Consider the following 13877-nt stretch of genomic DNA (forward strand, 5'->3'; position numbering starts at 1 on the left):
AAATGTTAAGTACACAACAGACATTTGGGTGCTTACATCCTGTTTAATTTCGTGTTCTATTTCCAAAGCATAGTCACATCCCAGAGGACAGTGGAGGCAAGAAATAAACCCCTCAGGAGGAAAACGGTGCAATTCTTTTTTTGTTCATTTTATAAATATCTATTAAGCACCTACTGTGTGCTGGGGATAAAACAACATGGTCTCCTTTTTTTTTAGTAGCTGGGTTCTGTTTATTTTAAAATGTAAAACAAAGATACGGTTCTTTCATTATTAATTTTTTGAAGACTATAATATATTGAAGTAAAATTTGTTTCTTTGTAATTTCTCCTCGTTGGCCTTAGTTTTACTATGTGCATCATCAGGAAGTAAATACAATCCTTCTCAAAAATAAATATTCAAGTGTTTGGAGGCAATTATTTTTCTCCAGCTTAGATTTGTGTTTTGGAGGCAAGCACCCTAAGTTACTACCAGGGATCCTCTTGCAAGACACCCGTCCCACATTGTTACACTACAAACATGGTCTCTTTCTTAAAGTGTGCATTAAGTCGGAAAAGAGGGACTTATCAAGACATCCTCACAATGATTCAGATCATGCTAATCCACAGAGGAAAGATGCTCGTTATGCCCTGGGTCAGCAGGGTTGACTTCTAGGGACCAGGATTATTTTTTTTTTTTCCAGCTTTATTGAGATATAACAGACATGGAGCCAGAAGTCTTGAGGGGAGTCTTAGGGAAGGGAGGGGGGCGGACATGAGTGTGAGGAAGGCATTCAAGGGTAAAGCAGAAGCGTGAAAGCTCCTAAAAGTTGGAGATTTGCAGCTCTGGCTGGAAGGGGAAAATTGGGGAGGGATGGCACCCTGTCAGATGCCTTCAAATGTGAAAGTGGAAACACATTTTTTTTTTTTTTTTTTGGCTGCTTGTGATAAAGCCTAGAATTTACATTTTGTGTTAATTTGACCTCATTTACATAATGCCTATTATAAAGAATTGCTTAGATGTTGCCTAATTATCTTCTTTCTCTTGTTAACCCAAAGGCTGAGAAAGTCAAAGTAATGAATTACCTTTATTTGGCCAAGGCAGAGAAATCTGATTTGATATTTTGCTGTCATAGACCTTTTGCTTCCATATTTGTTTTTTTGCATATTCACTTTTTCGTAGCCCACAAAAATACTTTACTCTGTTACATTTCGTTTTGTATTTGTCCATATGCATGCATTTTCCTTATAGTGGACATATTTTCTATACCTTTTTTCATTTTATATTACATATATTTTTTTTTTTTTGCTTTCCCAGTGTATTCTTAATTCTAGTCTTTCATAGATGCCCAATATTCCATTGAATAGTCATTGGAAAACTGTTATGCTTGTTTTTCAATAGTTTAGGCAATCTTTGTGTGTAAAGCTAATTTCTTCTGTTAGATTATTTTCCTAAGAGCATCAGTAACTCTTAACTTCTCATTAGGAAAAATAAAGTTTTATGATTTAGGGGTTTCGCTTTTTCGCCTCTCATTCTTGTATGTCAATAACCATCTTTAGCATGCATTTTTATGCATCCTACCTTTTCTATATAGCAGCCTTACTACTGTACCAATCCAGACATGTTTATGGAACATTGTACAATACAAGCCAAGAGTTTCTGCCATCAGTGTTACTGGGATATGTAGGAAAGCAGCGACCCAGACTATGGAAATACTGTCACAAAGAGGTTGTGATGGTCATAAAATGTCTCTTTAACCTGCAGGTCTGAAGTTCCTCTATATTATTTCCTAGATTTTCTTTGAATTTGTGTCTTTCATCACCAACTCGTAACTCATCATAAATCATTCTATATTTAGTAGTTCTTTAGATAGTTTATTCATTTTCTTACATTAGTGGCATTACTTGCTATTTGATCAGTACCCTTCCTTCTTAGTATTTGAAATTATTGTTGTATTTGTACCTACCTCCTATTCATTAGTGATCTTTTAAACTTTTCTTTGTATCAGTCAGTTGGTTCTTAAGACCACTGCAAGCTCCAGCCATACGACCCAGTGATTCCATTTCTGGGTGTTTACACTAGAGAAGTATTCACAAAAAACATGCGCATGAATGTTTATAACAGCTTTATTCATCATCATTAAAAACTGGAAACAACCCACGTGCCCTTTAATAGATGAATGGATAAATATCACGTTGTATCCACACAATGGAATACTACTCAACAATGAAAAAGGAATGAGCTATTAATACACATAACAACTTGGATAAACCTCCAAATAGTCATACTGAATGAAAAAAGTCAATCTCAAAAGGTTATATACTCTACGATTCCATTTACATGACATCCTTTTTCTTTTTTTTTCCACAGTGAAAAATTTTTATATTTAGAATTAGCCAGCTGGACTCAGTTTAGATGATCCCAATTTTGTTGGCAACATCCAAAGCATCATAGTCGGAGCCAGTTGAACATATGCCTTCTTCTCTCCATGAGGCCTGATCAGGGTGTTGACCTTGGACTTGTCAATGTCACAGAGCTTCTTCACAGCCTGTTTGATCTGGTGCTTGTTGGCTTTGACATTCACAATGAACACAAGTGTATTATCGTGTTCTCTCTTCTTCATAGCTGATGCAGTAGTTAGGGGGAATTTGATTATGGCATAGTGGTCAAGCTTGTTTCTCCTGGGGACACTGTTCCAAGGATATTTGGGCTACCTTGAGCTGCAGTGTCTCGGGCTGTCAGAAGGTAGGTGGCATGCAGATCTCCATTTTGCTCTTTGGTTGGTTGCTTTTTTGTGGCTGTGGACGCCTACTGCTTTCTTTGCCGTCAAAGCCTTTGCTTTGGCTTTGGCTTTGGGAGGGGCGGTGGCTTCCTTCTTTGCTTTAGGCACCATTTTCATGGAAAAGCTATATGGTATCTTGAAAAGAGAAAGCTATAGTGATAAAGAAGAGATCAATGGTTTCTAGGAGTTACAGATGAAGGGAGAGTGTGACTACAAAGGGATAATATGTTAATTTAATTTAAAAATTAATGTTGATTTTAAAAATATAAAAATTCCCAGTTTCATCAAACTATGTAGTTATATGTCTTTTGACAATTTACTTAACCTCTCTAAATCTCAATTTCTTTAACCTGTAAAGTGTAGAAAATACTCTCTACCTTGAAGAAGTGTTGTAAAGATGAAATAAGATGTTATAAAGTATCTACTTGACATCTAAGAGGCTCCTTTTTTTCTTTTCTATGGTAATATTTTATTGGGAGCAGATTCTTTTTATTATTTTTATCGTCTATTTTTATTTGTTTATAGTTGTTTGGCTCTTGGGGAACAGATTGGAGCTATTGAGGGTTTCAAGCAGAAAGTGCCATGATCTGATTTTCATCTTAAAAAGATCATTTGAGCAGCTTTGTAGAGAGTGTTGAGGAGTGTAGGAGGGTAAGAATGGTAACAAAAAGGCCAGTGAGAGGTTTTGGGGTCGTCCAGATGAGAGATGGCAGTGGTGTGGAGCAATGGAGGGGAGAAAAGCGGGCAGGTTTGAGATTTATTTTTTGGGAGGTGGAACCAAGACTTAATGACAGTTTGGTGGGTGAGGCAACGTAGATGGTGGTGTCATTTACTGAAATGGCAAATTTAAGGGAGAAGCAAAGTTGAGTGGCTGGGTGGTGGTACTCATTGATAAAAGGATTTTGTTTGGACTTGTTAGGAGTGGAAAGCGAGTTAAGTAGCTGCATGTGGCATTCTGTGGCCAAGGACCTGGCCAGCAGTGTCACGTTCATTTCTAGGAGTGCAGCACACACAGCTGTAAATCTCGCAGCTCCATCCTTCCAGATTAGGTTTGGAGGAGCTTTTATCTGCTCTTCCTTTGAACCAGCCTTGGGATTTTTTTTTTTTTAATTTTTTTTTTTTTTTACAAAGCACTTCTTTTCAATGCATTTCTGAGAGGGCTTCTAGAAACTTCTACCAGAATTCAGATTATTCTCATATTATGTACTGCTGCCAGATCCCCCACCTCCACCCCACTCCTTTTCCATTTAATGACATTAATGTGATTTAGGGAAAGGAGACATCCAACATTTCCAAATATCCAACCTGAAAGTCATCATAAATTTTGTATACGATTTAAAGAACAATAGTGCCCCTTATGTGAGGGGAATATATTCCAAAACCCCTACTGGATGCCTGAAACCACAGATGATAGTACTAAATCCTATATATTCTATGTTTTTTCCTATACAAACTTACCTTTTCGCTTAAGAGAATCACTCTCTTTTGCATATCCGAATTACTAGTATTACTGCTTTTGTGCTTTGGGGCCATTATTAAGCAAAATCAGGGTTACGTGAACACAAGCACTGCGGTACTATGACAGTCGCTCTGATAACTGAGATGGCTACTAAGTGACTAATGGGGAGGTGGTATATATACAGCGTGGAAGTTCTGGACAAAGGGATGATTCACATCCTGGGTGCAATCGAGTAGGATGGTGTGACATTTCATCACGCTACTCAGAAAGGCACACAATTTAAAACTTATGATTGTTTTTTTCTGGAATTTTCCATTTAATATTTCTAAACTGTAGTCGATTGCAGGTAACTGAAACCACGGAAAGCGAAACCGTGGATAAGGGTGAACTATGTATTAAACTACTGAGAGTGATGATGGTATGCAAATGAATGGCATACAACATGCTAAGAGATTATATGCTAACATATTTTGTTATTTTTATTATCCTCAAATTTCCAGTTTTGCCACAGACGAGAGAATGAAATTCATGATATGATTTTCCTTGATAACTATGAAATTCAATTTGATAACTGTCACTTAGCGATTGCTTCTGTGAAGGGTGGAACAAGAATGGTATTTGGGGAGAGGTACTGGGAAGCCTCATAAAGACCTGTGAAAAGTTAAAATTCTGTAGAGCTGGATATTGAGTCAGTGTGTCCATCAGACTCCTCTGTGTTGGAAATGTTTTATAATTAATAGTTTTTTTCTTTAAACATATAAATAAAAACTGATTTAAAATTTTAAATATGAGAGACAATGCCCTTCCTTCATCCATTTCATCCTCATTAATCACCATAAAGAATGATCTATTGGGTTTTTCTCTCAGAAAATGTAATTACGTTGTAATGAAATGTTAATGCTATGTTCTATTCTTAAAGTCGCTGTTCCAATGATGAAGCTATGTCTTAATAGAGTTGCTAAATTTTCTTCTAAGTCATTCTTTCAATATTTTATATTTGTCAGATGAGCTGGTGATGATCCAGCGCTTCTTTGTTTTTACAAACAGGACTATTTCAGCAAAAACTCATCACCAGGCTGTTAACTTCAACATCTTCGAAGGCATGGTGTGCCACGGGGTGCCCCTAGTGACTATTTCCAGAGGCAAAGTGGTATATGAAGCTGGAGTTTTCAGCGTCACAGCAGGACATGGGAAGTATATTCCTCGAAAACCATTTGCTGAATATATTTACAAACGGATCAAACAGCGAGACCAGGTGAGTTGTGTCTAAGTGGCTGTTGCGATAGGCTGGACTGTCACCCATTTCTGGATGTTGTTGTTGGTGTTGTCACATACACTCAATTTAACATATTCCTGGGATATCATGAGGTTCCTGACAAATGCCACGTTTCAAAGAAAGTATTATTTTTGCATTTTCCCTTATAGATTGGTGTCTATTAAGGGTTTCCTGATGGACCAAGTCAGGTTTACCCAGGCAAGTTCAGAACCTCTGGGGGCTTTGGGCAATCGGGTTAGTCAGGGTCCTCCGAGAAGCAGACACCCAGATAGATAAAGGTTTGACATTTTTTTAAGAGGAATGCCTGTGGGGAAAATGAGAAGGAGCCAGGAAAGGCTGGAAAAGCCGTCAGACTACAATTCCACTCTGACTCCAGTGAAAGAAAGGAGAGAAAAAGGGGTGGAAGCATCCTAGACTGCTATGCAGTCTAAGATGGGATGAGCAAGGCCTTCAGGCAGCTATTGGGCCAAGTCTCTTGTCAATCAACTATATAGTGTGCTGTCATTGTCTTGCAGCAGCTGTGGGAGGCGTGGCCTCATTCAAAGTTCGGGAGGAGTTCAGAACTTAGCAATGATCCCTTGAAAATTTATGCTGCTTGTAGTTAAATGTCTGAGGGTACATTCAATGAGCACCAGAGCAAAGGTGGCATTTTGGGGTCAGGTAGATCTAAATATGAATTCTGCCTTGCCCTTCCATTTACTAGCTGTGTGGCCAAGAGCACGTTTCTCTCTCATCTTTGGGCTCAGTTGCCTCATCTAAAAAATAGCAACGTTGCCTTCTTAGCAAATTGTAAGACTCAGTTTTAAAATGTCAGGCACATAGGTCAATAAATGTTAGTTCTATCTCTTTGCTTTCCTCTTTTGATTACCAAATTTATAATAAAGTTCTCCCAAGTTTTTGTTTGTCATAACTCTATCATTGTAAAAGAGATGTTTGTTTTTAACAATATCTTGGGCTTTCACATGTTTGTTTAGTTCATACAGCGTTTTAAACAGCCTAAAATTTTGCTTCACCGAATGCACTAACACATCAGAAAATTTCAGATTAAAACCATCTGAATTGCTGGATTTGGGGGTGGGGGAGGCAACCTGTGCCCTCAATCCCACATGGGGACAACAGGCCAGAGCCAGATGGTCAAGTTAGCAGAGGCTGCCTTTCTGATTTTCACCCAGCAGGCTTCACTCATCAATGTTTTTACCTGGCCATTAGTCATTAAAGTTTGCAACCCTTAGATTAGTTCTAAAACTTGTTTTCTTCTTTCCATTTTAAAACGTACTTCTCTTTTTCCATAGTTCTCTGGCTGGTTTTGATTCATTTCAATTGGGTCTTGTAGTCTATTTGATTTCTCCTCTAATGTCTTGTGAAATTTTTTTACTTATGGATTGTTAGAGTCTATTGTACAAGATTCATCCATGTTTTAAAACACTTCCTAAAGCTTTGACTAAGTAAACAATTTATCTAGAATGCTTTGAATTCTCAGGATGCTACAAGTCTTTATATACTGCATTTCAGTCAAAATACTTAAAGTTATAGCTCATTTTGTTGGGGATTAATTTGTAAATGTTGACACTGACAGGTGACAGGTAAGTAGTGACTATAAGAATCCTATGTGTTTCTAAACATTTATGCTAACATTTCCTGACTGCTTACTGAATGCAAGCCATGGTGCTAAGGGTTCTGTCACTGAAACAACCCTGTGAGGGAGGGAAGTATTATTTTCCCCATCTTAAAGATTTGGAAACTGAAGATTCAAGAAATTAAGAAACTTATCCAAGACACACAGCTAGTATATGCCACAGCCAAAACATAAGCTCTGATTATCTGACTCCAAAAACTGTATACTGAAGCAATAAATGATACTGTAAATCATAAAGTTTGAGTGAAATAATGGGAGACACAATACTCCGTACAAGGTTTGGAAAACAGTAGTCTCAAAACCTGAAATCGAACTGGAGGCATTGATGGCAGCTAGTTCGTTCATGAAGCTGTGGCAGTAATCCAAGAATGAACAAGAAGAGGTGAAAATCATAAGGAGGAAGAATCAACAGAACTGAGTGATAATGTGACACTTGAAGTGGATCCAAAGCAGGGCGGCTCCTGGCGGTCAGTTCCGGTGTTCACCAGCAGGGACGCCAGACTAACCAGGAACATCTGATAGACTGTATTTAAATAACTGACTTTGTCTAAGTCTTCCACTGGCGGGAAAAATGTTTGAGGCAGCAGAGAGCATCAAATGACTGACTTCATCAGTTCTCCTTTTCAAATTGATGTTTTCTGTTTTGTTGGCAAACATAATGTCAACTAACTTTTCTAAGCGTTCACTATCAATTTTGTGACTTATTTTAGTATTTAGTATCTAGTACTTATTGTTTTTGTGATAACAATAAGTAATAGCTGCTATTGCTATTATTATATGTTGTTCTGAGCACTTACTACCTGCCAGAAACTTTACTAGGTAGTTTATAGTAATTATTTTACTTAATCTGCATAATAATATCTACATGGTAGATATTATTATGCAGATTAAGTAAAAAAATAATATCTACATGGTAGATATTATCACCCCCATTTTACAAATAGAAAGCTGAGTCTCAGCAAGATTAAATAACTTTCCCTGGGCTAAGCAGTAAGTCAACGCAAGAGCCAGGCTTTGTGATAAAGCCTCTCTGATTGACACTGTTTCATGTGACCTCTGCAGAGCAAGAAAAAAGAAGAAAATGGTTGGGAAACTCATAGCATGGGGAAATGCATATTTGAAAAAGTGTTGATGTGGAAACAGTTTCAAATAAAATGGGTAAAGTGAGGTTTGGGGATTGTCTGGAGACATTTCAAACATTTTTTTTTTCTCTCCATTAAGCAAAGATAATGTTATAGAAGAAAAGTATCACACTAAGGTTAAGAAAAAAGTTGTTAGACATTCTTGATTTTAAATTCAGAGGAGATTATTAGAGCTCTTACTTTGGTTTACATTTAAAATATTGAGATTTTTTTGTGAGTGAGGAAAAGTGTTTGAAGGTAAGCAAGGACAGCTCACACCATTTCTCCTGCTCACCTCTTATCCTCCCAAGAAAATTAATCACTTACCATTCTGGACTCCCAGAGCACAGACTGTACAGACATCTCAGTGTTTGCCAGATCCAGAACTCGGCTGATCTCCTGGCTAGAGTGCTAATTCCTTGAGGGCAGCATCTTATATTTTGTGCTTGGTAGGTACATCGTAGGCATTTGATAAACAAACTGCAAATGAAAGGAGCAAAGACTATAGTTTCAGAGGTCACTGAAAGAAACTTAAATGAGTTACCTAGAAGATTGCCCCTGAGTCATTCCAAATAGTGGGGTTATCTGTGAGCTTGATTCTTGTCCATGATTTGATTACTTAATACAGTTTCTCAGCATCATGCCATGCAGCTATCACTGTTATCAAATATTGTGAGGAATTTTAAAGGAAAGATATGACATTTTTATCCAATTTGACAGCTTTGGGTAATTGTTACTTTACTTATTTTAACATTTAAGCAGCTGATCCTTATGGTAAAAGAATTAAATCAGAAGATGAGACATCAAACTTTATTTGATAAATATAACACAATAAAATACATATTTCAATTTTATGTAAAAATCACTTAAGGAAGAGTTTAGGTTATACAGGAAGGAAAAATAAAAGAAGAAAAAAGTAACAGCAAATTATATGTTCAAGACCATCTTGAAAAAACAAAATCAACTTACATACTATTAATTCTTTACCAAAAAATATAACTCTTTAAACTTATATGGATATTATTTCTAGAATTTTTATGGGTTTAGAGTGTTATAAATTTTACCAAAATTTGGAAGTACAGGCATTCTTTAAGTCATCTCTTTTCTCTTTTTTTCAGTAATAAGTAACCTAATCTATTCTGGAAAATAAGGGTCAAATTGCATTTAATAGAGAAATAGGAATAGTTTCATTGAGTAATGCATGGTTTCAGAATACTGTTACCAAAGCTTTTAAACTGAGTCATATCTTTGCAACTATAAGCCTAATTTGCCTTTTAGATGAGATAAAATTGAGTGGATGGCTGATCTCGTCCTTGAAATGGCTATTCTCCATTTCTGAAATGACAGTTTGTCAATGTCTTTCTCAATGTGGTAGCTCAGAGAAAATAATTTAAGACATGCCTTCAATTGCCATATAATCCTCATTTCCTCAAATTTTGCTAATAATTAAAAAAGGTGATACACATGTTGGAGCTAGCTCATTTTGGCTCATTAGAGACCCTTGTGTGTATCTCTTCTCAACTCAGTGATGTCACTTTGGTAGTTTGATATCAGTTGTGACGGGAGTATTTACACATCAGAAATAGGAAAATGCTTATTGTAAATCAGGGCTTTTGGGATGGTGAGAAGAGAGAAGATAGAACTGGTTGTTAACATTTACCGGCACACCACTGTGTACAGGGTCTGTCTAAATACCCCCTTTCCATGCTTTATCTAACCATTCAACATTCAATTCAGTAAATATTTATTGATGACCAATGATGTACCAGGCATAGTTGAATCCTTATAACAACCCGCTGAGGTAAGTAGTGGTATCCCTATTTTATAGAGTAAGAAATTGTGGCCTTGAGAAGTCCCATAGTCACTAAGTGACAACATTAGAACTCAAACTCAGATTTTTCTACTTCCAAAGCCAAGCCGTTTGACTTCAACCATTGCAGTGTACCAATCACAAAGTTTCATCCCTACTTAGACACATAGCCACCCACCTCCATCCTCAGGATATCACTTCTTCTGTCTCCCCTCCTGCACGTAGGGTTCAGTTACCTTCAGACTGGCGAACTTACCAGAGGAGCCAGCCCTGAAATGAATGGGTCCAGCTTTGTCAATTGTCTTGGAGAAATACCATACAGGGCATTTTCAGGATTAAAGGGAAACATTTGGTGGATTGCAAAACATTAGCAAAATGCAAATTTTCACTGTTAATAGACCATCTCTGTTGAACCTAGGGGTTACTAATGTCCTAGTTATTCACTGTCCCTGGAGAGCTCAGTTCAAGTGTACTGGGTATCTCTAAGTTCACCAGGCAGGTATGGATTTCATTCTCAGGAAGTCACTGTTCTATTGGACAGTTTGTTGTTGGGCCAGTGTCTGCTGTTTGGTAGTTGGAAATTCTGTTGTCTTTATTGATATTTTAGTGTCTGAGCCTCTGCGGGCAGCATGGTATCAATACCTCCTTCAGGGTCCAGGATTCTTCTCTGTTGGTCTTTCTAGTCTCAGAAAAATCTCTCATCCAGCACTCCACTCTGCAGACAACGCAGTTACATTTCCTATCAACTATTCAGCTAACCAAAAATGCATTTCTGCAATTCCACAGGTTTAGAATGATTGCAATTAATATTTATTCATAGCACTGTATATTATGCACTGTCTTTCTATAACTCATCACAATGACAATCATTATTAAATATTGTGAACACATATTGAACTCATTTACCAAAGTAAACTACAACATCCTAACAGGCAAGGTGCCATCTGTGTTTCCCATATTACTTAGGAGAGCTTCTCACATTGTTTTACCCACAAGCCATTTTATTTTATTGTGATATCATCAAGATAGAGAGAACTGTTAATGGGGTGAAATCACCTAATTTTGACCAGTCTGTACTGGAGGGAAAAGATGCCAGAACCCAGACCAGCTTTTCAAGAGTGTATTCTTAGGACACTAGTCTCTTGAGGTGCTCCTTGAGAAAGCTGTCAAATAATTTTAGATAATGCTGCCCTCAGGTAATTCTGTTGCCCAATATCATATAAAAAGTTCTGGGAAGTCATACAGTCAAGAAATCTTCTTTCACTTAACAGATGTTTGTTGAGTACCAGGCAGTAATCTAGGTCCTGGAGTTACAGGCATAAATTAGATAGCAATCATTGGACTCAAAGAGCTTAAATCCTATTTCTGTTTCAACTACAGTTTGTGGTGCTTAAGTTATAGTTCTGTTTGAGATCCTTATAACACCTCTCTGTAATAAGGTCAGTTAGCCACTTGGATAAAGGAATCTGGAGATTAAGAGAGATCATTGTTGGGCATAAAATTTAGAAATTATGGCATATAGATTTAAAACCATGAGTCTGAGGCCACCAAGTAGACTGTATAGACAGAGAAGAAAGGGCGCTTGAGATAGAGCTCTGAGGCTATCAACCTTCAGAGATTGAGGAGAGGAGGAGGGGAGGAACCAGCAAAGGAGCCTGAGAAAGCTGGCCGGTGAGGTAGGAAGAAAACCAGAACATGGAGAAGAGAAGGCGAGAAGAGAAGGCAACCTGCTTACTTTATTCTACCAGAACCCTCTGATGCTTCATCCTGGTCTTTCAGTATGTTTTATGCTGCATCAAAGTCCTCTAAGGATTAGGTATATATTTAGCTGGGAGCCTGGGAGTGGAGTCCCTGTTACTACTGTACTCAACTGGGATACCAGGGAAAGAAGCGCACTTTCTTTTGGCTCCAACCACTTGAATAACCTACGAGTACCTACGAATAACCTAAGCACTGGTCCCGCCAGATGCTGGCGCTGACGACAGGGCTGGGCACTTTATACTTCAGATGGAGATTTGTCATTGTCACTGAAGAGAAGTAGCAAGACTACTTTTCCTCAGACTTGTAGGTTAAGTCAATTTAGAAAACAAATGTGCAAGCGAACTTCTGAGTAACGCAGTGATGGCTTAAGATTCTGCCGCACAAGGGCTGTCACCTTTCCATTTTGTCATGGTGAACATCTATTGAGGTTCTAAAATATACATCGAGTGCAATGCTGGGGCATAGGCAGGACAAAAATGGACAAGATGCGAGTCTAGCATTAAAGAGCTTATGTAACCCACCTGTAAGGATAAGAGAATATTACAAGTTTAAGAGTACTGGGAAGCTCGAGCCCAGAAGTTACATGGCCTTTGATTTCTGTCAATATATCTATCAAAGGGGAGGATTATGAAGTATGGGACAGCAGAAGACTCCCTGGAGAGGGCTGGCTTATTTCTGAGGCTGCAGTGTGGGCAAGAGTCCCATGGCTATTCTGGCAGGAAACCAGCCCCCGCCCACCTAGAGCCCCTGAGGCAGAAGAGGAAGAAGACCATGTGCAGATGAGACGTGGCCAGTCGGGTCAGAGACATTTGATGGACAGTGTAACTAAAGTGACCATCCAGGCTAAGAGGTACCTGATGGCATTGCTAATTTGGTGACTAAGTAGCCAAAAAGAGGTTCTTAGATAACCTGCCTATAGGAAACAGCCAGCCAAAGAGAAGGTGAGGAGGCATGGAGAACAAATGAATGGTGAAGCACAGCTAAAGTTGATGAGTCGGCCCAGACCTGGACGACCCATCCAAAGAGGAGAGAAAGCTCAAATAGGGATCTCCTCCCCATCACATCCATAGTAGGAATTAATCAACTATTTATTGAGTACTTGTTATGGAGAAACAAAGCAGTACACTGGCCCCGAGCCTGCTGGAGGAGACAGACAAGTAAACAGTTAACGGAAAACTGTTGTAAGTAGGATAGTGGAGGTGGCAGGGAGGGCTAACGCTTCCCGGACTGATGACTGCCTGGGAAGAGTTATATTAATAGGAGATAAATCTGAGATATTCAGGCAAAAAGGAGGGTGGGCATTCCCCATGGTCAAAGACATGGTGCTGATAGAAAGGCAAAGGCAGGACGCCGATCTGCCTGATCTATGTCATGTACTTGAGAAAGTGGCTGCGGAAAACTCTGTTGATTGAACTGTAATATGCCACAGGTTTTGGCTGAGTGCAAATACCAAAAAGAAAAGAGAGAAAGGCAAGACCCTTTAGACTGTAGGCAAGAGTGGGGTTGAAGGAAGGTGAAAACATATCCTTGTTTGCTTGACCGGTCCTGGATTATGCCTGTTAATTACATTTAGTACCCTTTACACTCTTAGAAGTGTCCTAGTTTGGATGATAAATTATATGGTCACCCTAGGTTTGAAAAATACATCACATAGGCTGGCTTGAAAAGTAAACCAAGAGAGGAAAAAACAGAGACCAAAGACCTGAAAGCGAGGATGTGGTCATAGAGTGGGGTATTAAATGAGTTTAAAGTTTCAGGGTGGGTTGGTTCCAGGTAACCACAATGTCCAGGGGCTGGAGAGCAGAAATGGGAGTCTGGCACTTCGTTCCTCGGTATCAATGTTCCTCAAGATGATGACAAGTTCCAGGGTGAAGAAAAGGACTGAGTCGATAGTGAACAAGAGTGGAAGTTCTGCGAAGTATCTAATCAGACACGGAAAGTGGACTGACACTCAGATTCCTGAGCAGAGGGCAGGGGTCCTCTCCCCCTGACTGAGTGCACAGTATGTGCTGAGGCTGTGCTGCCAGTTCCATAGCTAGAGGGACAGTTTCTGTCT

General features: G+C 38.7%; 1 protein-coding gene and 1 pseudogene across 2 annotated transcripts in view; one reads left to right on the top strand and one right to left on the bottom strand.

Annotated features, from left to right (window-relative positions):
* The window catches only part of DPYS (dihydropyrimidinase), a 96514-nt gene that overhangs the window by 60396 nt on the left and 22241 nt on the right, over positions 1 to 13877 (top strand). For both annotated transcript variants that reach the window (XM_074316270.2, XM_019750646.3), the window contains exon 8: positions 5265 to 5472. In XM_074316270.2, the coding sequence (XP_074172371.1) occupies positions 5265 to 5472 (208 nt within the window). The remainder of the gene's footprint in view (positions 1 to 5264; positions 5473 to 13877) is intronic.
* Positions 1988 to 2931, bottom strand: LOC148757842 (large ribosomal subunit protein uL23 pseudogene; annotated as a pseudogene).

Source organism: Rhinolophus sinicus, chromosome 6 (genome assembly GCF_057876585.1).
Source record: "Rhinolophus sinicus isolate RSI-liver-muscle chromosome 6, RSI-T2T, whole genome shotgun sequence".
Taxonomy (NCBI): Eukaryota; Metazoa; Chordata; class Mammalia; order Chiroptera; family Rhinolophidae; genus Rhinolophus; species Rhinolophus sinicus.